General features: G+C 26.9%; 1 protein-coding gene across 1 annotated transcript in view; it reads left to right on the top strand.

The window, feature by feature from the left end:
* The window catches only part of LOC111629400 (sodium/calcium exchanger 3-like), a 62,510-nt gene extending 38,044 nt beyond the window's left edge, over positions 1-24,466 (top strand). The window contains exons 2-7 of the mRNA XM_023373296.1: positions 16,796-16,887; positions 16,962-17,116; positions 17,687-17,786; positions 18,728-18,847; positions 21,212-21,370; positions 21,467-24,466. Of these exons, the coding sequence (XP_023229064.1) occupies positions 16,796-16,887; positions 16,962-17,116; positions 17,687-17,786; positions 18,728-18,847; positions 21,212-21,370; positions 21,467-21,843 (1,003 nt within the window). The 3' untranslated portion in view covers positions 21,844-24,466. The remainder of the gene's footprint in view (positions 1-16,795; positions 16,888-16,961; positions 17,117-17,686; positions 17,787-18,727; positions 18,848-21,211; positions 21,371-21,466) is intronic.
* The last annotated feature ends 1,138 nt before the right edge of the window (positions 24,467-25,604 follow it).

Below are 25,604 nucleotides of genomic sequence, written 5' to 3'. Positions count from 1 at the left end.
AGGAAAAAAAAAGAAAATATATTAAAATATATTTTATAGCCTTTCACATAAAATTCACGCTTAGATATTTTATAAAATTATGTATTTAATATTACTAGAATTTTAAAAAAAAAGAAGGTTTGCTATTATATGAATAAATTTAATATCTTGAATGTTGGGTGTTTACTCCCTCTCGTAAACAGTTTATGTATATCAAAACCAGTTTATATTTATGATGTGCTTCCTCCTGAATAAATACACATAAACTTAATATTGAGGATTTACGTTTATTGGAATATTTTCTTCATTATTACACTCGTATGTGCGCTTATATTAACAATTTTAATAGAAGCGGAATAATATTTTGAATATTAACAAACGTGCATCAAATATTAAATGGTACGTTTTATAAATAAATTCAAGGATTTATCTACAATATTTAGTTAATTTTTAAAGGTTCGAAATGTTTATTAATTGATTTTTTAATGATTTCTTTCGTTTCTTTTATCCTATTTTGCGTTAAATTCGTTTGATTTAACCTACCAGTAGATAGGAATCATAGGAATTTGCAGCTCGATAAAATATTGATTCCGTGTGCTATAAAGAAAATAGATAGAGATAACAAGTCTGACATGTTTACAAAGGTATAACATGTGAATAATATCATAAAACTTAAAAAATCGGAAAGGAAGAGGCTTATTTTATATTGATTCTAGAGATAAATAAGAATATAACATTTCGTAAAGGAAAAACAATCGATTATTCACTCAAAAAATCTGGTAACATTGCTAGACTTTCCCGGAATTTTTTGTTTTCATTCCTAATAATTGCTATCATTATCTTTAAGTCTTCAGATGGTTCAGCAGATATTAAGTGAATGGGGCCATATCTTCCGAACCAATGGTACTATTTTCCTGAAAATTTCTATAAACATTTCTCCCTAATACACAAATCGCCCTGAAAAATTTCAGAAATGTTCAATAAAAGACACAAGAGTTATTAAAGTTTAAAGTGGGCGAAAGAGTCGTGTCCCCACACACTAGCATCCATAGATTTCAAGCTCCCGAATTTAAAAATGTAAAAAACCTTGCTGTTACATACGTGGGAAGGTAAAAATAAATTTTTATTTATAATTTATTTTTTTAATTTCTTAGGTTATATAAAAATAAAACTTTAGAATATATTTCTAAATCAATATCCTGTCCCAAACTGCACATCAGACCATCATCACAGATCATTGATTTTGGTAATGAGTATTCTGCGACTAATGTATACTTTTATAAAAACGATAGTTTTCTTTGAATGTTTAATCATTTGCCGTTTTATAAAAAAAATTCTTATATTTATAAGTATTTTTTACGTTTAAAAATATTCGAATTTCATAAGTTATATTGAGAACGGCGTAGATTCAATCAAATCTGCGGAAAATGCATGATTAATGTTAAAGATATTAAATGGATTGAATATGCAAATTAATTTACATATTCAAATTTTATAATAATTTTAGACATTCTCGTAGAGTTTATTAACAAAATTTTCACCGAAGGATTGATTAATTTTGATTAAAAATAAAAATAATAATAAAATTTGTTTACTGTTTCCACTCTCTAGTTTCCTCCATTTTGCTTTTGTTTTACTTCAACGATTGTAAGTAAATTACAAATAATTTCGAAGAAATTTACAAGTATACTCTCGTGTAAATAGAAAATACACAAACAAATTTCTGTAGCAGAGAATTGGCAAATAACTTCAAACAGAAAATATACAAGTAAATTCAATGCAGAAGGAAATAAACAAATAGTTTCCCACAGTAGGAAATATAAAAGTAAATACTTCTTCAATAGCAAATAGCGAATATATTTCTATAGTAAAAAAAAAGTATTTTTACAATAAAATATATGTAAATTTACAGTAAAAATATATTTTTAGGGAAGAATTTTTGTAGAAGGAAATGTAGGAAAATTCCTACAAGAGAATATATAAAATGTTATATTTACAAAATATAAAAGTTCGGATAAATTTTATTTACTGATAGTTTATTCAAGTGTATTAATTAAGCATTTTAATATTGTTTAATATAAATACAGGTTGACTTAAAAGTCAGGTAACCGCATTTCTTTAGGCAATTCAGCAACTTTTTCAGCAAAGTTTGTAAGTAATAATGTATTTGTACAGTACAACTCGTACTTATGGAGTGTACTACTGTTTTCGAATAAGATAAAGGCAATGGCAAAAACTGAACAAAGTTTAATTATAACAATTAATTACAACGATTATGCCACCATCTTTTCTCCTCTCTTAAAAACTACTAGTAAGGTAGGAATTTCCTTTTTACAATGGTTAACTGACTTTTGGTCCACCCTGTATTCTGTTACTGTACAACTTACAGCATTACTGTAATGATAAATTATATTTTAACTATCGTGTTAGAAGTAAGTAGTTAGAAAATATTAAAAAAAAAAGTGATGACTATACAGAAAATAAACAAGAAAATAATTTTGTTACTACTACACTTTTAACTTAATATGTTATATAGACCAGGGGTAAGCAACTCTTGGCACGCGCGTCAAACGTGGCACCAAACAACTTTTTATGGCACGTAAACCAGAGCTCACCTTAAAAAAATAAATATCTAGCATCTTTTATATATATTTATCGGATTTCTAAACTTTGTATAGGCTTATATGTGGATTTTTTTATTATTTTTAAAAACGCTCTTTCAATACTTACGACACTAAATAATAATTCCCAAAAACTTCGGTTGACACGCGAGAAGATTTTGCATCACAGATTTGGCGAATTTGGCACGTGCACTTAAAAAGGTTGCCCAACCCTCGTATACTTTTATATAATATTGTTTACATATTTTATTCAAGAAAATATAAACACAGTCGAACTTATAACAGCGGCTACCTCTAAGGATTTTCAGGAACGTTTTCATTATTTAATGCATACAGAATAATCTCTAAACAACGGACATTTTTTTTTAATTTCCTGGCCGTTTTTCAGAGGTTTGACACTCATATATATATATATATGAGTCAAACCTCTGAATATGTATATAAGTAAAAATATAAATTTAAAATTGTAATATACAGTACAGTACATCTTAGATACATATTTGATTTACAAGTAAAGAATATAAAATGTAATTTTAGTAAGATTCGTTAATACAGTTTCTTATATATAACATACTGCAAATATAGACATTATACGAGGAAAAAAATAAATAAATCGTGAACAGTATGAAGGCGTTATATATATATNTATTAAATGTAATTTTAGTAAGATTCGTTAATACAGTTTCTTATATATAACATACTGCAAATATAGACATTATACGAGGAAAAAAATAAATAAATCGTGAACAGTATGAAGGCGTTATATATATATAAATAAAAGAAAACATAAATTAAAATGATGTACGAGGAAAGAATATGTAAATGCAAAAAGAAAAAGAGGAGAAGGGGGAGAAGATTGTTTTCCAGAGTTTCATTCCAAGGCATTACTGTAAAAGAGAAAAAAAAATTGTATTTTTTGGATAGATTCTAAATCTCTCGAGATGAAAACACAAAGAAAAGAAGAACTAGCAATCTCCGGATTAAATAATTCGAACTATGAATAAGTAAACGTTGTAGTTATTACATTATATACTGTAATTAAATTAAATTTTAAATATAAGTCTTTCATATAAATAATTTATATAAGAATAGAAAAAAAAGAAGCTTTATAAATTCTTTGTTTTTACTTTTCCGGCTCTGTTATATATTGATATAACAGAGGGAAAGTATGGCCAGTCCAAAAATGTAAAAATATGGGGGATTCTCTTTATATATGGATGTGTGGGGAGCACAATTTTGTTCACCTTTTGAAGCTTCATAACTCCTGTGGTTTATGTCGTAAATTTCTGAAATTTTGCAGGAAGGTTTGTTTATATGTGAGATTGGTGTTACTACATTTTGATGGTTAAAGGTCGATGGGGTGTGGAGATAAAGGAGGTCGTGTGTCGTAGTATCACGAGTAGGGTCGGGCTTAATGACGATATTTTCGTTACTAGCAATTACAATTTTTTAATAAAATTTATATCTGCACTCAAAATTAAGCTATTTGCCATTTTATAATAATTAAAAATATAAAAATAGATGGCACCACCCGCAGTTTTAAATGTTTCCGGAAAAGTTAAGCAACTCGTTGCTGGAAATTTTTTTTTAGTTTTAGTTTTTTTATTTTATTGTATATTGCCAAAAGTAAATGATATAAAGTGGTAAGATTAGAAAAACAATGTGGGAAGCAATTTCGTATGTTGAAAGTAAATGTTTTCTGTAGTAAAAATCCGACTAAACAAGTATTTTACCGAAGAAAGTTGTCGGTAAGACGAATGGGAGTAACCTAAATAACATGAAAGGTTAAAATAGACTAAACAATCAAGCCAAACAAAACATTAAATGGAGTTTTTCCTACCTCTTATAAATCAGTTTTTTTTTCAGTTAATTAATGTATAATTTTGTATTTTTTTTCATAAGTAAAAACGAATTTAAAATTGATTAGTTCGTTGGACAGAATTCTACTTCCATTTTTTTTACTGTTAATTGTAGGATAAGGATTCGATTTTCTACACGTTTCTTTACTTTTCCAAGATCGTAATTACGTTGTAATCCCGTAGAGATGTACATAAATCAATTTTATTTGATTGAAAGTTATTAATTAAACAATTTTTTTACTCTAAAATTAATATTTTATCGAGTTTCAAACACAATTCTTTAGTTTTTTACAAAGATTACTGACTTATAAATCATGGAATTAATGATTTAAATGTATTATTTCTGTGACGCTTTTGACTAGTTACAGTGGCTGATAATCGAACAGAAGTCGTTAAAATGTTTAATAAACGATTAATAATTCAATAACGTCCCCCCTTTAACACCACGTTAATTTAGTAGGGGAAATATCACGCTGTCAAATATTATCGTTTGATCTAATTTACTTTTCTTGCCTCATAAATTAAACAATTTGCATTATTTTAAATGTTCTAAAGATAATTAACTTCTATACTAACCTGTGAAGTAAATGATGGTTATTATTCATAACGCCTACGTTTCAATATGGCGTAAACTCATCTCCACTGCATACAAAAATGGTTCCAAAATAATATAAATACCGTAAAACATGCTTAATTTTTAAATTAAATAAATAATTTGATTAATTCTTCATAAAACTAATTTAATTTTAATGCCAAATTTGTTGATTCTATGCAATAATTTAAGGCTAAAATTACAGAGGAAGTGGCATTCTTAAGCATTTAAAGCATAATTAAACTGTAAAAATATGTTCACAAGGTTATAAATTAGTTACAAACAATATTTAATGACTTATAACATTGTTAAGAAGCTTTAAAAATGGTTTAAGTCGGTTGCCAATTAAATATTTATCAGTTAAAATAATCGATTAGAAATTATTAATAATTAAATTGACCGAAAATTTAATGAACTATCGATAAATTTAATTATTAATAATACAAATTGTCCATACAATATCAATAAATTGGAATAGTCAGGTAACCGCATTTCTTTAGGCAATTCAGCAACTTTTTCAGCAAAGTTTGTAAGTAATAATGTATTTGTACAGTACAACTCGTACTTATGGAGTGTACTACTGTTTTCGAATAAGATAAAGGCAATGGCAAAAACTGAACAAAGTTTAATTATAACAATTAATTACAACGATTATGCCACCATCTTTTCTCCTCTCTTAAAAACTACTAGTAAGGTAGGAATTTCCTTTTTACAATGGTTAACTGACTTTTGGTCCACCCTGTATTCTGTTACTGTACAACTTACAGCATTACTGTAATGATAAATTATATTTTAACTATCGTGTTAGAAGTAAGTAGTTAGAAAATATTAAAAAAAAAAGTGATGACTATACAGAAAATAAACAAGAAAATAATTTTGTTACTACTACACTTTTAACTTAATATGTTATATAGACCAGGGGTAAGCAACTCTTGGCACGCGCGTCAAACGTGGCACCAAACAACTTTTTATGGCACGTAAACCAGAGCTCACCTTAAAAAAATAAATATCTAGCATCTTTTATATATATTTATCGGATTTCTAAAGTTTGTATAGGCTTATATGTGGATTTTTTTATTATTTTTAAAAACGCTCTTTCAATACTTACGACACTAAATAATAATTCCCAAAAACTTCGGTTGACACGCGAGAAGACTTTGCATCACAGATTTGGCGAATTTGGCACGTGCACTTAAAAAGGTTGCCCAACCCTCGTATACTTTTATATAATATTGTTTACATATTTTATTCAAGAAAATATAAACACAGTCGAACTTATAACAGCGGCTACCTCTAAGGATTTTCAGGAACGTTTTCATTATTTAATGCATACAGAATAATCTCTAAACAACGGACATTTTTTTTTAATTTCCTGGCCGTTTTTCAGAGGTTTGACACTCATATATATATATATGAGTCAAACCTCTGAATATGTATATAAGTAAAAATATAAATTTAAAATTGTAATATACAGTACAGTACATCTTAGATACATATTTGATTTACAAGTAAAGAATATAAAATGTAATTTTAGTAAGATTCGTTAATACAGTTTCTTATATATAACATACTGCAAATATAGACATTATACGAGGAAAAAAATAAATAAATCGTGAACAGTATGAAGGCGTTATATATATATATAAAAAAGAAAACATAAATTAAAATGATGNTTTTGTATGTCGAATGAACGTATGAATTACACGAAGTATCAATTTACATGAGTTATAAAAGATGACAGACAGAGAAAAGAAAAAAAGGGAAATAATAATAATGCAAAAATACAGTAAACATATTTAAAATAAATGGCATTACGGTTGAGTTATTTTGTTGAAATCAACCTTATTTTATTCTCGAAGAGTTATCGATCAAAGAGACGAAAATATTATCAAGATAAATGAAAATGCCAAAATAATTTTGGTATAAATTTGTTTCCATTGTAAAAGATAGTTATCACATTTGAATTTTTATTCACTCTTGTATACTTCACCTTTTTTTCACGTTTTTCTACATTCGTAACTCCTGAATTTTTGTTGGTAAATGTATACATTTTTACAGATGTAAATCTATAAATTCTTACTTTTACAATAGAAACATCTGATTATACTTGACAGAATCACTTCTGAAATATATTATATCCATGTTTTTCTATATTGAATATTCACTTTCCGTATAGATCTCTTCTTCCTTTTGTTTTACATAAGCTTTCTTGTTTTCATACCTGCTCCTTATCAACTCTTTCCATACTCCAATGACCTTATTATATTAAATTTTCTGTAAAAATTCTTACACGTTTCGCTTTTATAGTTGATTTTTTAGAATTTTATCACTTAAAGGTCTTACCACGAGGGATCAGAAGGACCATTTAGTTCGAACGTCACACTATGTCTTCAAAAACTCTTCTTGCAAATTATTCATGCCGTTTCATTGTTGTATATTAAGTAAACAATCCTTTTATTATTTCAAATTTTAATATTTTATACAGTTTTTTTTGTTTTTTTTTAATATTCTATAAAACCTTAAAAAGTTAAATGGTTTTCTGCTCGAACTTTATAGCTGGAACCGCTGAAGAATAGTGTAAAATTTCGATTTCCTTAAAGAAAAATTATGAAAAATACAGGAAATTAATTCTAAAAATAGCATATTAATTAATTTGTAAGAATATTAATTAAAAATTATATTTTTAGAAATAAAGTCATTTAATTTATTCAAAAATTGATAAACGTTTTCTTAAATTGGGTTTAAAGTTAAGTTAAAATTGTATAGTATTGAATTAAATTGTAATATTTAATTATTTTTTTTAAATTTTATTTATACGAAGCATAAAGATATTTCATACATTGGGCTGCCATTTTCAAAAATTGTAGACTTGTAAATTCTCACTTGGCGTTTGTCTGTCTGTCTGTCTGTCTGTCTGTCTGTCCTTTTTTAATCTCGAGAACGTAGTTAGCTAGGTGAAAGTCGAGACCAGATGTGAAAAGCTTAAAGACTATAAGCACCGATTAACTTTATACGAACTTCCAATTTATAATTAATTTGTATACAGTATTTCTAGTTGTATCTCGTCTTTCTATTATATATATACTCATTTAGACTTATTATAGCCCTAAAATATAAGAGGCCTTTCCAATAATAATAAATTTAAAAGCGCGAGGCTCTAAGCTATAACCCCGTAGCATTGTGTCCTAAATTGTACATGATTTAGCATATTTTTAGTCATGATTTAACTAAAAATTTACTTTTTCCAGTCTATTTTGCATGTAAAAATTATTTTAAAGCTTACGTTCTGAGATTATTTTCAAGTTTAAATGCATTTTAAATAGAAAATAAAATGATATTAATTAACTCGTTGATCTAGAGATCATCAAAATTTTTCTTCCATTAAAATTCATAAAAGTTAAACCTAGAATCCCCTTTTGCCCTTTAAAAAATAAATTAAAACGTTTATATATATATATATATATACATCATTTTTAGTTAATTAATATTTATAATTATACAATAATTAATCATATTTAATCCCAGAAATCGAACCCTGTGTCGGTGGTGATTAATAACATATACTTCCTGCCAGAATCAATGTGAGAAAGTTGGCACAAAGTAAATATTTTTAAATGCAGCAAAAAATATATTTATATTCATTTTAAAAACCATTTTTTCGATATTAAAATTGAATTTTTCCATAATTTTTTTAAAATATATAATTTAGAAAAGTGAAAATGTGTTCGTAAAGGAAGATTAAACACGCAAAGTAGAAGAGGGTTTATGTGATAAGGAGGAAATATATATGTATATATTCCTCATTTTTTCACATGTAAATGTGCACATTTCCTTTTTCCTCGTCCGTATTATCCTCATATGAAAGAAATATATACTTTCCTCCTCATTTTCTCCTCGTCATCTTTTTTTTTTCATTTTTATCTTTTCCTTATATACATATACAGGGGATGCAAAAGTAGGTATACATTGTTATTACGGAAAAAACAAGAAAAAAACATTTGTTTTTATGCATAAATTAAATTACAATAAGGAATTCGACGAAATAATAAAAGTTAATAATAATAATAATCATCATCATAATAAACATCAAACATCTGTTTTTATAAGATTCACAACTGTATGCCTACTTTTGCATCCCTCTGTTGTCACTCTCCCTTCTTCACCTCAATTTATATACATATTAGTCATTGCATTATATATATATATATATATATATATTTCCTCTTTCTCAACCACATTTTCCTCTAATTTTTAACGAATATGTGAAGAGGAAGCAAAGATCATTTTAAAACTCACTTTTATACTGAAAATCAAATCATTTTCATTATAATTTAGCATAAATTTAGTGAATTTATATAAAACTTTAATATTTTCCTTGTTTACATTTACACAAAGATTTATGTTTTAAAAAAATATCAAAAATCTTTGCAATTTTCTATGGTTTAAATAAGAATTAATCAACAGTTCATATGAATGATTAATTATATTTAACGTTACATAAATGTAAAAAAATATGACTTATAATGTATATGCACACGAGTGTTATATATTATATAGGTGTGATTTTTCGCTTTACATTGATCGATTCACTTTTCTGCAAAAAAAAAGCTGAAAGAAATCTATCTTGACTAAATTATCTGCAATTTATTTTTAAAATCAAACCAGACAGATTTATGATTATGATTCTACTTCAAACCTATAAATAATTTAGAAAGTGATGTATATTTCTCTTTAGTCATAATAAATTTAAGTAATTTTTATACTTGTTTTGAATATTTCCTCGTTTAACACTTTCCCTTTTTCTTTCTTTTATTTTTTTGACAATCGATTTATGTCTTTATCAATTTTTTCCAACTAAGAAACGGCGTCATATTATAGTCTACTTGTGATATTTTTTTTTGTTTTTTAGTCTTTAAATAGCTTTAAATTTCATAATTTTTGAATGAATAACGATAAAATTAGTTAAATTTTTTTAATTTTCTAATAATTAAACATTTTTTGAAAACTTAATGCTAATATTAGTCTGTATCATTTGCATCTTTATCTCAATGGAAACAACCATTCCTTGTATTCTCTCATCTCGTTTAACTTTCTCAGATGTTGAGAGGGAGAGTATGGCAATCGTTCCAAGAATGACCCCTCTCAAGATTTTTACATTTTTTTTTGGATTTAGTAACCTTGAAACGTGGAGAAATGCAAAAATGTTAGGGGTATTTTTCTGTATGTATGGATGTTAGCGTGTGTCGGGGATCACGATTTTTTTCACCCACTTTGAAGCTTAATAACTCCCGTGTCTTCTGTCAAAAATATCTGAAATTTCGTAAGGAGGTTTGTGTATTAGGGAGAAATTTTTAAAGAAATTTTCAGGAAAATCGGATCATTAGTTCGAGAAATATGGCCTCACTTCCTTAATATCTCCCGAATCAATCTGTAGACTTAAAGGTAATGTTAGCAATTATTAGGAATGAAAACAAATAAAGAATGCCGGAAACGTCTAGTAACAACTTTTTAATATAATAAATATTATTTTAAAACATGTTAATCTTTATATTTAAAATGGTAAAATGCTATAAGTTCTAGTTCTACGCAAATAAACACAAATTTATTGCAAGAAAGTCAAAAATTGATACATAATTTTAATAACAAATTCATCTTCTGTGTAATTTACTGAAATTGAATAGAGTTTTTTTTTAAATTTTTTGTCATAAAATTTTGAGTTTTAACATCATTTCCATTCGTAGATTTAAGCGAAAGATACAACGAAAGAGTGGATGATGTACAGTACCATAAATCACACAATAAAAGATTCTGCAAGTCTCTTCTGATAAAAATAAATTTCAGGAATTACTTTCACACTGAAAATCGACTTATTTTTCGCCATAATTTTGTATAAATTCAGTCAAATTTACATGAAATTATTAATATTTTTCTTGTACTTTAATACACGAGACTCGCTCGGTTTTAAATATTTAAAAACATTTTATCAAGCCATTAAATTTAAATAAATTAATATTCATTAAATTCATTGTAAAATTGCCAAAATTGTATTATATATAAGTATATATATTTATATACACGTCCTAAATAGCTTCAAATATTTAATAATCGTTTATTAAATATAATTATAAGTTAATTAATGCATAAATTACTATATAATTATGTATATAATATGTAATTAAATAGCCGAATTTCTTGTTATAAGCGAATTAAATCTAGTTTATTGATTAAAAATAAAGAATTAATGAATTTATTGTAATTTAATAATATAATTTATGTATGTATGTATANTATATATACTACATTAATTAATTTATAAGATAATTAAATTACTAATGAGAATAACCGTTCTGGAATATTTTATTAAAATACTTTTTATATTAATTTACTAATAAATTATTCTATTTTTTATTTACCGTACATTGCTAAGAGTTTTAATAGTTTCGATTTACAATACGCTATTCCGAACTAATTGAGACTAGTTCGGATTAACGAGGGTATAATAGTTAAGTAACAATAAAAAATGCCTTCAAATGATTACGCTTTGAGGCCATCTTTTACTTTTGTAAGTTACTTTATAGCAATAAATTGAGATTAGAATTGTTGTTAAGTCAAACAGGGCCACAGAAAGAATGAGCAACAATACCCACAACACGTCATTTGTGTTTACGAGTAAGGTGAAGGTTTACAGTTGACTTTATTTTGGTTAGAGTAATGGCAGAAGTTGTTCGGATTGCAAGGGCAATGACACATTATAGCTTCATGGGGACAGGAGAGTTTAAATTAGAGGACCCTCATGTACTGTATGTGTTGACTTCAGATATTTTTCTTCGGGGAAAATATTTTCTTATAAAAGATTGGGGAGGGGTCATTTTTTTTACCGATCTCCATACTTTCCCTCTGTTATGGGGGAAAATAGAGTAATGCTATGCCCTAAAGAGAAAACTAATATAACACACTCAAATTTATACAAACATCAAAACTGTATTAGTAAAATATAAGTTTAAAGTGTTCATTACAATTGGGTTTTATTTACTTTACATATAATTTATCCAAAAAAAAAAAAAAATGTTTGAAATACAAGAAACGGATGATATATCATCGTTGTTGGCACTGGTTGCTGTACTTAGCTTACGTGAGCTACATTACTCTTCATCGCAATATTGGATTCTGATGCTTTTTTTTGTTGACTTCATATTGTAAATCAAACAAAAAAGCAGGAATTCGAAGTTAAATATATGCATTTTACATACATAATGATTGAAACTAACAATTTAAAATAATTATGTATTTATCCTCAGTTGAAATTTGCAAAGAGATCACCTCAAAAACAACATACGAACGAAAGATAAAATCTTTGTTTCTGACGGTGACTGTAGACTTATGATGACATTTGCTACCTGGTCACATCAATCAGACATTCACAATACCATTTTGTTTCGAGATACCTATGTGAGCGGGATTGTATATTGAGCGTCGTTGCCAAATTTCTCTTAAATAACTAACAGGAAAGTAAAATGATTAATTTTCAAGTGAAAAATTCGAAGATTATTAATCAAAATTTCAGACAGTATTAAATCAATTTAAAGTAAATTAAAATGTTATTTATTATTTATTAAATTAATAAATTTTAGTATAGACTATGCGTTCTGGCAAGAACTAAAAAGGTATTTCTCAAATTTTGATTATGTTAACTCTTTACCAATTCAGTCATCTTTACACGACAGTGTAATGTATTCTTTACCTGTTTGGTACACTTCTCATTAAGACTACAACGAATAAAATTTCATTTACAATTCATTAAGCTCATCTTATTCCTAAATTGTTCAACTAGCAATTCACTGATTACACATGAATTAGAGAAACCTTCTCTAAATGCTAAATTAGTTAAACGAATGTTTTCCTTCCAGTATACAATTTAACATCATAACCGAAAATGCTAAAGAGGGAATAAAGGTAAAAAATAAATCCTCCCCCGAAGATTTTTATATTTTTGGACTCGGAGGATCTTGAAATGTCAAGAAATGTAAAAAATTTGGGGATTGTTCTGTGTGTATGGATGTTAGTGCGTGTGTTAGAGAGGACACGATTTTGTTCATTCACTTCAAAGTTTAATAACTCTTGTACCTTTTGTCGAAAATTCCTGGAGGTTTATGTATTAAGCGGGTTGATACTAGTAAATTTGATGGTTAAAGATGACAGGTGGCGAGATACAGGGGTACCATGTGTCATATCTCGTATGGGGTCGGATTTAACGATGAATTTACTCGTCATTATCACTTACAATTTGTTTTAAAACTCATCTCTACCCTCAAAATTAAGCTTTTTGTTATTTTATAATAATTAATAATATAAATATTTTAAAAATAAAATCTTATAACAGATGGCGCCACATACAGTTTTAACTCTCGCCGGAAAAGTTATGCAACTCGTTGTTAGGTTTTTTTAAAATTCTATATGTCAAAGGAAATTTGAGTTCAACTCACACGCGTATAAAGACTGTTAACTGTATACAATGAGCCAGAACTATTTTAATATTTAAAAACGTAAATAATACAAGTACAGTAGTTATAAAACTTTTTAAAATATGAAATTATAGCCTTAAAAATATCAGTGAATATACAAAACTCTATATAATATTAACTTTTAAGAAAGTTAAATGTTTAATATCACGCAAGCTTCTCTTTCATTATTGAACTGTATTATTTACAACACATTTACTATTTATTCAATGTCCTTGCACAAGAGATAATAAATTTCCCTAAAAATAACTTTTATAAATAGGCCTTATAATAGTTTTTTTTGCATTTAAAAATGGTAATACTTTACGTTCGATGCATTAAGATTATAATTACTGAAGTAGAAAAAAATATACAATTTATAGTTTAGTAAATTGCTTTTGAAACATTTTTTATGGTTATTTTTCGAGTTTAGTGGAGTGAATTGAGTGGAAACCATTGCAAAAAAAATCGATGATTTTTGCGATATGATGCGGAATTTTTCGGATAATCGTAAACAATTTGTCCAATTCGGCCATTTTTACACAGTTTACTGAAGGAAATTACAAAATTAATGAGGTTACAATTGTTTTACAAGAAGAAACAATGTTTATTTCCGTAAAGCAACGTGATTAAGTGCCAAAAAAAGTATAAAAATAATGAGAAATGTGACATTACAACTGTTTCCACCACGCGTGCAATTCTTCTAACACATTTTCTTTTTCGCCCTTGCCACTTTTTTCTTCTTATCTTTTTAAATTAATTACAAGTTTTTCCCTCTTACTAATAATTGTAATTTATGTCTAAAGTATAGTTTTAACTTTCTGTAGAAGATATATTTGTTTTTTTTTTAAATGCATTTTTGTATTCTTACTTCATCTTCTAAATCGAATGATAATAAGAGTTTTACTTCATCACAAACTGCTTAATTTGATTTTAACTCCTAAACAGGACCGTTAGTGTGATAAAAAGAGAAGACAATTACATAAAGCCTGACCTGAATCTTGATTATCTTCTCGAGAAGCTTAAAAAAAAAAGTAGATTAACGTCGTTAATACTTTAAATAAAAACTTCACTTTGTAAAACTGTCGTAGGAAGAATGTGTGGTGATAAAATAAATAGTTGTTTTTCTCTTCGGATTTTATAAGAATTTTATATTTAAAACAGTTTAATTCTGTAAAAATATCTGTAAATTAAAACGTGGACAGTTTTTTTAACAGTTAAAATTGAATTTAGTTGTTTGTGCTAACGCTAAAACATATGACATGAATTTCTTCTTCGGTAATAAAATCCAAACTTTTCATTTAATAAAAGTTCTTATTATAACTATTAAATTAAATCAAGATTCATAAGTTAATTTCTTAATGTATAAATCCTGATTTAATTTAAAATTATTTAATGGTATTTAATATTTAAGTTAAAAATCACGAGTTTAAAGCTAGGATCTTTAATATGGATCCTCGATTTATGTTTTTATATTATATAACAACAAGGAAATTAATTAATTTATGTGATGCTTAATACGGGATTTTTTATTATTTAGTATCCACATTAAAGATTATGGTTATGAATTAGGTCATTATGCTCGATTTTATATCATAAACTGTAGATCTTGAAATAATTTAAATCACTTAATGGTGATAAATCGAGGATCCTGACTTAATTCACAGTCAGGATCCTTGATTTAACAACGTAAAATACGGATCATTAATTTAAATTTTTATATTTTATAACGAAAAGGGAAAAATTGTTATTTTATGTGATTCTTAATAAGTATTTTTACATGTAGATCATTTACATTTGGGGATAAATATCTTAGTTTAAATATTTAAAAAAAATTCTTATTTTAGTAATATTTATATTTTATATAAATAAATCCTAGTTTAAATAATAATTTTAGTTAAAACGAGACGTTTAAAGCAAGCATTTTCAAGCTGTCAACTACAAAAATCGATTATTCAATTCATTTTATATCAGGTTTTGGATTTAATAATAAGACTTTGCTTTAGAATTCTCGACGCATTAATAAATTCTTGTAGAACAAATTTATTTAATTAATGAATATTTATTGAAATAAATTATAGTAAATGAATTAAAATTATTGATTTAATAATATAATCTTATGGTGGTTATATTATTGAAAACAAGATCGACTTTGCAATATATTTTCGTATTGATTTTTATAAAAATTTACTCTAATTTATTATCTGAAATAATTTAATTTTAATAGAAGTATGTTTTAGTTTTATAACGAATTATTTATTATACAGTCGACCCCCTATAACACTGTTGATTATTCCGTTTTATATGAATTTCATGTTGTACGAGTCACTTAGATTTTACAAATATGTGAACCGTTCACAGCCTGGCACACGTATTTGTAAAATCTAAGTGACTCGTACAACATGAAATTCATATAAAATGGAATTATCAACAGTGTTATAGGGGGGTCGACTGTACCTTACAATTATAATTAAAGGTATTTATATTGAGAAATATTAAAGGATATCTTCGTTTAAAGTAAGATTCGTTATAAAAGAATTTAAAGCAAAGATTTGAAATGTATTTTATTACGTAAAAATCCGTACTTTAAACATAAATAAATACTCCTGTTTGATATTTATGAATTATATAACAAAATTCTCTTAATTTTTAAATAGAATTAGAGTGCTTTAGATATTAATTCGCTTCTAGAAATGGAAAATTTGATACTGTTTTATACATTTTCAGTCATTCAACAAAACAGTTAAATATAATATATCTAAATTTAGATATTTAGATGGCTTTGTTGTATAGTTTAAAAAGAATTTTATCAGCATGAAGCATTTATCTCTCTCTCACTCTTTGTAATCTGATATACAGTATTTAGATGTATAAAGTATCGTATTCCTTTGAGCAGCCGGTCAATCATCTTTAATCCAGTTGTTACTACTTCCTTTATTAAAAATTAATTATTATAATATTTTACTGTAGAAAGTACTCATATTTTATATTTTTGTTCGATAAAATACATAAATTAATTAATATTTTGAATGGAAAACTATGGTCGCTTTACAGTAAAATGGACTAAATATGGCACCTCCTGGTTTGAATGCGCTACTTTATATATCTATCTACATTCAACAGCATCGATCCCTTTCTTTAAAAAAAAAATTATTTAAATATTATTCATTCTTTTACTCATATTATAAATATAAATAATTGGTTTTATATAATATCATTTTTGCAGTTTAATGTTTTAAATTACAGGAAAGATATTCCAATTCATATTTTGGACAACGAAAGTTACGAAAAAGATTCGGTGTTCTACGTAGAAATTGGTGAACCAAAATTAGAAGAAGGTAATAATTAACCTTTTATATATATTTTAGGCCATCCGACAGATTTAATTTGTGTTTTCTTTCTCAAATTTTAGACTTGATTAAAGAGGAAACCGGCCAAATAAACAACGAACCATCATCTCCTAATGGCGAAGCATCAGAAGCAGATAAGCTAGCAATGTTAGGAAAACCCAGATTGGGAGAATATTACAGATGTCAAATAAGGATTAAAGAGAGCCGCGAGTTTAAGGTATACTTAATTAAACTAAATTTTAATATATTAAGCATTATGATCGCAGCATAAAATTAAAAGTAAATGGTTAAACAGAGTCTCATTAAAATCCTACAAATATTTAAAAATAAGAATATGAATAGAGAAAATTTAAAAATAAATAAAATCTCCTGTCAAAATGGATTTAATTTTATATGAATAATTTATTTACTATCGAAATCTCAAAATTAATTGGTTTAAAAGTAAATTTTTCAGTTATTATAAGGCTTTATTCTCGTAGAAATTTGGGAAAAATTGTGAGTTACGTAACGTTACACTGGCTTTATCATTTACAGTTATATGAAATCCAATTTTTGGAAGTCATCTTAATCCTTAATCCTTGGAGTATTGAGGATTCTTTTTGCTATTAATCTTTATAAAGACACCAATGAGATTAGTCGAGATATGTTTTTTTTTTTCTTTTACATCTAAATCCTAGTATTTTCTATTGGGATAGATCAATAATAGTTAAAAATCTAAGGGAATGATGTCGATTTATAAATTGATTTTTGATTATATTTACCATTAGTTTTCTTTATTTCTTTACAGAATACTGTCGATAAACTTTTCGAAAAAGCAAACGTCTCATTGATGATAGGTACATCGTCGTGGAGGGAACAGTTCTTAGGCGTTATAACTGTTAATACAGGTAAAATTTATGTTTAATTAATCAAGTTTTAACAAATTTAAACGTGACATATTAAGAAGATTATCTTTCCATTAATATTGTTTGCATAAACTCGAAAACTTTCAAATTAATTACGATTATTGTACGTGATAAAGGATAAATCACTTTATCTGTTCCATTGAATAGAAAGGAAACGATGACTCGATTTACGTTAGTGCACAGGAAACATGCAAATAGAGCGATTGTAAGATAATTGCATTGGCCCAGTTATAGCAATTTTGATGTAGTATAACTCGGAAATTACTCAATATAACTCTAGCAAATTTAGTAACATTACAGAAATGTATAATCTTCCACTTAGTAGTGTCAGTTTTCATTCATTTCAGTTAAGAACTTTTCTAAATTCTTTTTAATTTCTTAAATAAAAGAATTTTATTAAAATTTAATTAATTTTTATTGAACGTACTTTTTAAAAATTCTAATAAAAACATTAAATTATAATGTCTTTTTTTACTTTTTATTTGATTTATCAACTTTCATGCAGCTGCTATTTTTAAAAAATTAAATAAAATTACATTTTAATTTGCTGATAAAGTATATTTAAGGTCCATTATTTAAAATTTCATCTCTTAATATTCGAATAAGGAATAACAATTGAAGAGAGATTAAAATTTAAAAGCAGAAATTTCACAAAAATAAATAAATTTTATATAGAAATTAAAAAAAAAAGAAATTACTCGAGTGTAAACACAGCCATATTGGATTATTGAGTGGAAGAACTTTAATATTATTCAGTTAATTCTTAAATAATTCACCAAAAAAAAAAAAGCCTAAATTCTCATGTTCTTGCTTCAATGGAAGCATCTTTAAATCATAAGAATAATTTAAAAATTTAATATATTTTTAATGAGTTTATATCCGAAACTATAGTATTGAATTTTATTAATGTTATTTAATAAAAGGTGATGAAGATGATGAAGAAGAAGATGACGGAACTGAAAAGATGCCTTCTTGTTCAGACTATGTGATACACTTCTTTACTATCTTCTGGAAAGTGTTGTTTGCCTTTATCCCACCTACCGGTAAGGGAAAATATTCAACAATTTCATTCATAACCTATATATATATTTTTTTTCACTTAAAATTTAATTACAGTAGTTTTTTAATTCGTGTTTCAAAGACATAACCGTGTAACAATAGATCAATATTTTAAATCGTTTCCTACGATATTTTAGCACGATAATAAATGATATACTTCGAACTTACAATTATGCAAATCGTGTTTACAACGTTAACTTAATTACAGGTAAATATTCATGGCACCTTATCAAGTTACATGAGAATTAATTCTGTTTTACACTTACGTCTCCATGTTTTATATGTTTTCACTTCATTAAATTTTGTAAAGACAATATTAATTCGATCAGAAATTAAAGAATTAATTATATGTTATGACATTTTTCTTATTTTAATTGATTTTAATTATTTTTTTTACAATAAAAGAGGAGAAAAAAAATTGTTTGAATTGAAGCATGTTACAAATTGTTCCATTAATTTAATAAATTTAATCTCTTTGACAAGGCTTGTCTATAGAAAATTAATAACAAAAAACTTGAAATTTTATTTTATTTTTTATGTTGCAATAGTTATAAAAAATATAGAAAAAATAGAATAAATANGATTAGAATTGTTGTTAAGTCAAACAGGGCCACAGAAAGAATGAGCAACAATACCCACAACACGTCATTTGTGTTTACGAGTAAGGTGAAGGTTTACAGTTGACTTTATTTTGGTTAGAGTAATGGCAGAAGTTGTTCGGATTGCAAGGGCAATGACACATTATAGCTTCATGGGGACAGGAGAGTTTAAATTAGAGGACCCTCATGTACTGTATGTGTTGACTTCAGATATTTTTCTTCGGGGAAAATATTTTCTTATAAAAGATTGGGGAGGGGTCATTTTTTTTACCGATCTCCATACTTTCCCTCTGTTATGGGGGAAAATAGAGTAATGCTATGCCCTAAAGAGAAAACTAATATAACACACTCAAATTTATACAAACATCAAAACTGTATTAGTAAAATATAAGTTTAAAGTGTTCATTACAATTGGGTTTTATTTACTTTACATATAATTTATCCAAAAAAAAAAAAAAATGTTTGAAATACAAGAAACGGATGATATATCATCGTTGTTGGCACTGGTTGCTGTACTTAGCTTACGTGAGCTACATTACTCTTCATCGCAATATTGGATTCTGATGCTTTTTTTTGTTGACTTCATATTGTAAATCAAACAAAAAAGCAGGAATTCGAAGTTAAATATATGCATTTTACATACATAATGATTGAAACTAACAATTTAAAATAATTATGTATTTATCCTCAGTTGAAATTTGCAAAGAGATCACCTCAAAAACAACATACGAACGAAAGATAAAATCTTTGTTTCTGACGGTGACTGTAGACTTATGATGACATTTGCTACCTGGTCACATCAATCAGACATTCACAATACCATTTTGTTTCGAGATACCTATGTGAGCGGGATTGTATATTGAGCGTCGTTGCCAAATTTCTCTTAAATAACTAACAGGAAAGTAAAATGATTAATTTTCAAGTGAAAAATTCGAAGATTATTAATCAAAATTTCAGACAGTATTAAATCAATTTAAAGTAAATTAAATTGAGGACATGTATTTTATTTATTTTTATAAATGAAAATTTTAGTTTTCACCAATTTAAAAACATTACTCTTAATACATATGAATTTGTGTATAATTTATTTATTATTAAGGAAGGTTTTTTTGTTAATATCATTAAGAAAAAGTTGTAAGCTTAACTGAATTACATTTGAGTTTACTTGAGCTTAACTGAATAACTTTTGTTGTTTCAAAGATCAATACTCCATAATTTCTCATTATAGTCTTATTGCAGAAAGTAAATTTATTCAATTTCTATATTCAATGGGTCTTTTTCCTAATTTAAGATTTGGGAGAGGAGTGATTTAACATTAGGAATGTTCAACGAAATTCTGAATTAAAATGCTTTAAAAATTACAAAAAAAGTATTAATATTACTTTGTTTTGCAAGAGCTTCTAAATTTAGAAGATATTTAAGAAGAAAAGCGAAGAAAATTATATTATTCATTGTACTTCCTGGGCGCTTTTATAAAGTATCCAAGAAGTAAATGGGCCTGTACTTGGACAAGTAAGAACTATGTCTTTATATGAAGTTCTTAGAAGTTACCAGCTCTCCCTAAAATATGAAATATATTATTCATTTTTGCACCATAATGAAAATTAGAATTATTTAATTACATTGGGCCTATATTCTCTATTAACAAAGTTATTTCTTAAAGAAGAGCAAACATAACTTACTCTACGCTTTTTATTTCTTACTCGTAAGCTTGCTAATGAAAACGCATTGAAACTTTCTAATTTACAGATTACTTCGGAGGATGGGCATGCTTCGTCTCTAGCATTGCAATTATCGGAGTGCTAACTGCAATTGTTGGAGATCTGGCATCCCATTTCGGATGTACTATTGGACTGCGCGATGCTGTAACTGCTATCTCTTTTGTGGCTCTTGGAACAAGTATACCAGGTATTGCTTCCTCTTAACAACTGATTTTTCTGTACTGACGTTTCTGTGCTTCTAACTTTAAAAAAAAAAAATGTGATTGCTTTCTTTTCTTTGTAGATACTTTCGCTAGTAAAGTGGCAGCATGTAACGATAAATATGCAGATTCTTCAATTGGTAACGTAACAGGTAGTAATGCTGTCAATGTATTTTTGGGAATAGGTGTTGCATGGTCGATCGCCGCGATACATCATTCGCTCAACGGAAGCCAATTTAGAGTACCACCCGGAAATTTAGCATTTTCTGTCACTCTGTTTTGTGCCTGTGCTTTTGTTTGTTGCACCGTTCTACTTATACGTCGTCATCCTGCCGTAGGAGGAGAATTAGGAGGTCCGATGAAGTACAAACTACCAACAACTATACTTTTCGTCGGTTTGTGGTGCTTCTACGTCCTCATGTCTAGCTTAGAAGCTTATGATATTATCGAAGGATTTTAAAAGAAAAATCGTGGATGACTTGAAGATTCTCTCTCTCTTTTTTCATCAAATGGACACGTGTCTAACATATCTCGGGTGCCACCTTCTACAATAAAAGAATAGAGCACGACCTCAAGTTAGAATGGGTTCGTGGTAGTAAAAAAAAAACAATATATAATATATATACAAAGTAAGGATTTAAGATTAGTGCCTCTTCGTGAAGGACCGAGTCCTTTAAAAAGTTGTATATGTATATATATATATATGTACACTCAAGTATATATATATATACATGTATAAAATATATCATGAAGCTTCCTCTTGTACATAACGGCTGAGGATACAGCCCGATGATAGTTGTAGTTCAAGTACGTCTTGAAAAATACAAAGAAATATATATATACAAATCCTTTTACTCTATTCAAGCTATTTCAGTGAAGCGTAATCAGGAAATATTTACAAAAAAAAAGTTACTCTTCCCTCTTTAAAGTGCTAAATTCATAAATAGGGTACTGTACTGTTCACTCGCGAGTACCGAGTCAACGAATTTGTTAAAACACCTGCTTTTTCTCTGTCGTTTATTATCGCAGGTGGAAGCTAAGTAGTTAATGAGAAAGGTATTCGCTTGTGTTTATTTTATAAAAGTTATTATAATGAGCATATTTTTTATATATGTGTATAGTAAACACTTCCTTTTATTGGAAATTCGTTTGATTTATTCTACTTAAAAGAATATTTTTGTTTGTTTACGTTACGTTGGTTCGATACTACGTATTTTTCGGGTATCTTTTTATTGGTTGAGTATAGGGCTCTTGTTCCTAAAGGTCTTAAACCGGGCCAGGTGGCACCTGAAAGAGTTGTTCTAGTTATAAAAACGGTAGTTGTAGAGTAATTCTGGTCTCATTTTTAAAGTAATTTGGGTTGGGTAATCATTTTATGAATGTTCACGGCTACACACCACATAATTTTGTGGTTAGTTTATTCATAGTGCCTAGGCAAATGTATAAAGAAATCAGCAGGGAGTGACATTTTAAGGATAACTTTCCTTATTCTTAGATCCTTCTGTATATCATGTTCAACAATCACTCAATCTCTTTGTTACAACAGATGAATAGTTTTGACTATTTCTGATGTTCGTGGATTCTTATACTTATCTTCAAAACTAATTAAACTAAAAAAATATATATATATACCTATATATATTATACACATTTCAGGTTTCGATTCGGATGCAAACGATGTCAAAGTTCAATCTCGTTTTATCCCAAACAATTAAATTTTTTGGTGTTCATCAAATTTTTGATGTTTGTAAAGTTGTCCATGGGTATTTCATAATATCTGTAAAAAAAACAAGAATAAAATAATATTTAAATTTATCTTTATCATTAAAAACAATTAGAATTTATCTTGAAATATATTCTAAGAATCTTAAATGGTTTAACCGATGGTTTAACAAAAGTTTTTAGGTTATATACCACTGCCTTTATAAGAAATTTTTGGAATTCTGATTGAGGCAGGAATTTAGAATTTATTAAAAACCGAATTAAGACTTTATAATGTTTTATTAATTTAACACTTTTACTGCCCGAAGAAGATTTAATTGACTAAACTAACAAGCAATCCAGTAGGAAACAATGTAAAATTCCATCACTGTAATACTTGCTTTGAAGAAATATCAATGTTTTAAAGAATAATAATGTATTTCCTAACACTTTTAAAACATATCTCTTAGTAAATAACTACATCTTTTTATGATTCAACTGATTCTTATAGAAGCCTTGATGATAAATATGTTGTATTTCAGTTTACAACATTCTTAAAGTGAATTTTATGGAATAAAACAATTAAAATTAACAAGAACAATCTTTATTCGCTTCTTTAAACTAGAAAAATTAGTGAAATTCACGATAAACCTGTCATTCAATATGAATTTTTGATATTGAAAGTGTAGTTACTGATATTGAATGTAATGTATAAAAACAATTCAAGATTAACTCGAGAAAATCTTTTTACATGTGGATTCAGTCAAAGACTACTTTCGGCGACTGTAAAGGCAGTAAAAATGTTAAAATAAGAAAAATAATACTAAAATATTGTGTGAGAATTTCGATTTTATTTGAATAATGAAGATCCTTTTCTCAAAATTGAAATAATTTGAAAAGAAAAAACAAAATGAAATCTGTTGATATTAAAGAAAGAGTGTTGATCTGTTGGAGATGTTTACTTTTCGACTTAACCAGTTATAAAATATTATTGACATTTAAGTTTTGGGATAAAGATTTACATTTTCATGTTATCGTTTAAAAAAAATAAATAAATAAATGCTCGTTGTTAATATAATTATATTGTTTAATTGTTATATTTGTGAAATTTTATATCAAAATTTGCAATTTCCATAGAAAGTTGATGTGACATTTTAACTCCTTTATTATCTCCTTGCTGCTTCTTTACTTTGATGTTCTTCTCGGCGATAATATTTAAGTTTGTTACTTAATTACACTTTCTTTCATCTTTAACTCTTTTCATAAACAATTTCTTTCACAAAAACTATTTTCTATTCAATTTAAATGTAATAATATTACTTCTTTCAACTCTTGTACCATACGCCTGTACCTTACTTCTTCCACTTTGTTTTTTTTTTTAATTTAAACTACTTTGTATAGAATTTTTAATTACAAGTTTATTTAAAACTTTGTACAATTTCTCAGATGAAATAATTATTTTAAACGTCATACTATTAAAATCTGTAATTAAAATAATAATATTAATAATAATAATCATAAAAATCGGTTTTAAACAAAGAAAAAATAATAATTATGATTATAGAAGAATGTGCCATGCTTAATAAACTGTATGAAGTACATATCTTGTACAACTTAGGCTGGAATGAAGTAGATACTTTCTTCAAATAATAAATAGAATCATAGAAGGTGATTTCTAAACTATGCATTCTTAGACTCTATTTGGTCTAAAGATAGTTATTGAAAAAATACTTCTTGTCATTTTATGTCCCAATATTTATGTGTGAATTGAAAAGAATTAAATTAACATTTTAAGAAGCTTTATTGCTGTAAATAATAATTAATAATAATAAAAAAATTAATAATAATTAATAATAAATAATTCGGCCGAGTACGGAAAATTAATGTTCAGATAATCATATTTACTACTCATAGAATTCAAAGTAAAGAAAAATAAATAAATAAGCAAAAGATTTCTTCCTAAGCTTTTTTCCCAATGGTTAATAATTTATTCGTGTTGTGATCGAAAAAAAAAAGTAAAAATAAAATAATAAAGCTGCCAGTATTCAGGGGCGTGCTGATGAATTAGAAAATAAAGATCCATTGGGTCATGCCAATATTGAGATACTCGGAATTATCGGCGTGTTGGTGACAATATTAACGGATTTTTGAGTAATCAGAGCAGTTAGATTAGTATCTAGAAACCACAATTCGCTCTATTTTACTCAAACTATAACAGATGCATGAACGTGTTGAGCCGAAAAGGTACAACTAAGTATGAAAGTACTCCGCAACGGGTCTTCAGATAGGCGAGAGGCTATAAAAATTAAAGAAACGGTGCTAAAATATACAGGAAAAACCGATTAAAACGTTATAAAAGTGAAGATCTTACACGTTCCAGCAATTTAAATGGTGATTATAGTATACAAAACATGAGAAAAACACATTCTCCACCCACCCAATTCAGCACGCCCCTGCCAATATTGTTGTGAAACATTCTATTTTAATATATATATATATATATATATATATAATGGATAT

Source organism: Centruroides sculpturatus, unplaced genomic scaffold, assembly GCF_000671375.1.
Source record: "Centruroides sculpturatus isolate CEXI.00-Female unplaced genomic scaffold, Cexi_2.0 scaffold586, whole genome shotgun sequence".
NCBI lineage: Eukaryota > Metazoa > Arthropoda > Arachnida > Scorpiones > Buthidae > Centruroides > Centruroides sculpturatus.
This window is presented reverse-complemented; position numbering and strand designations above follow the sequence as displayed.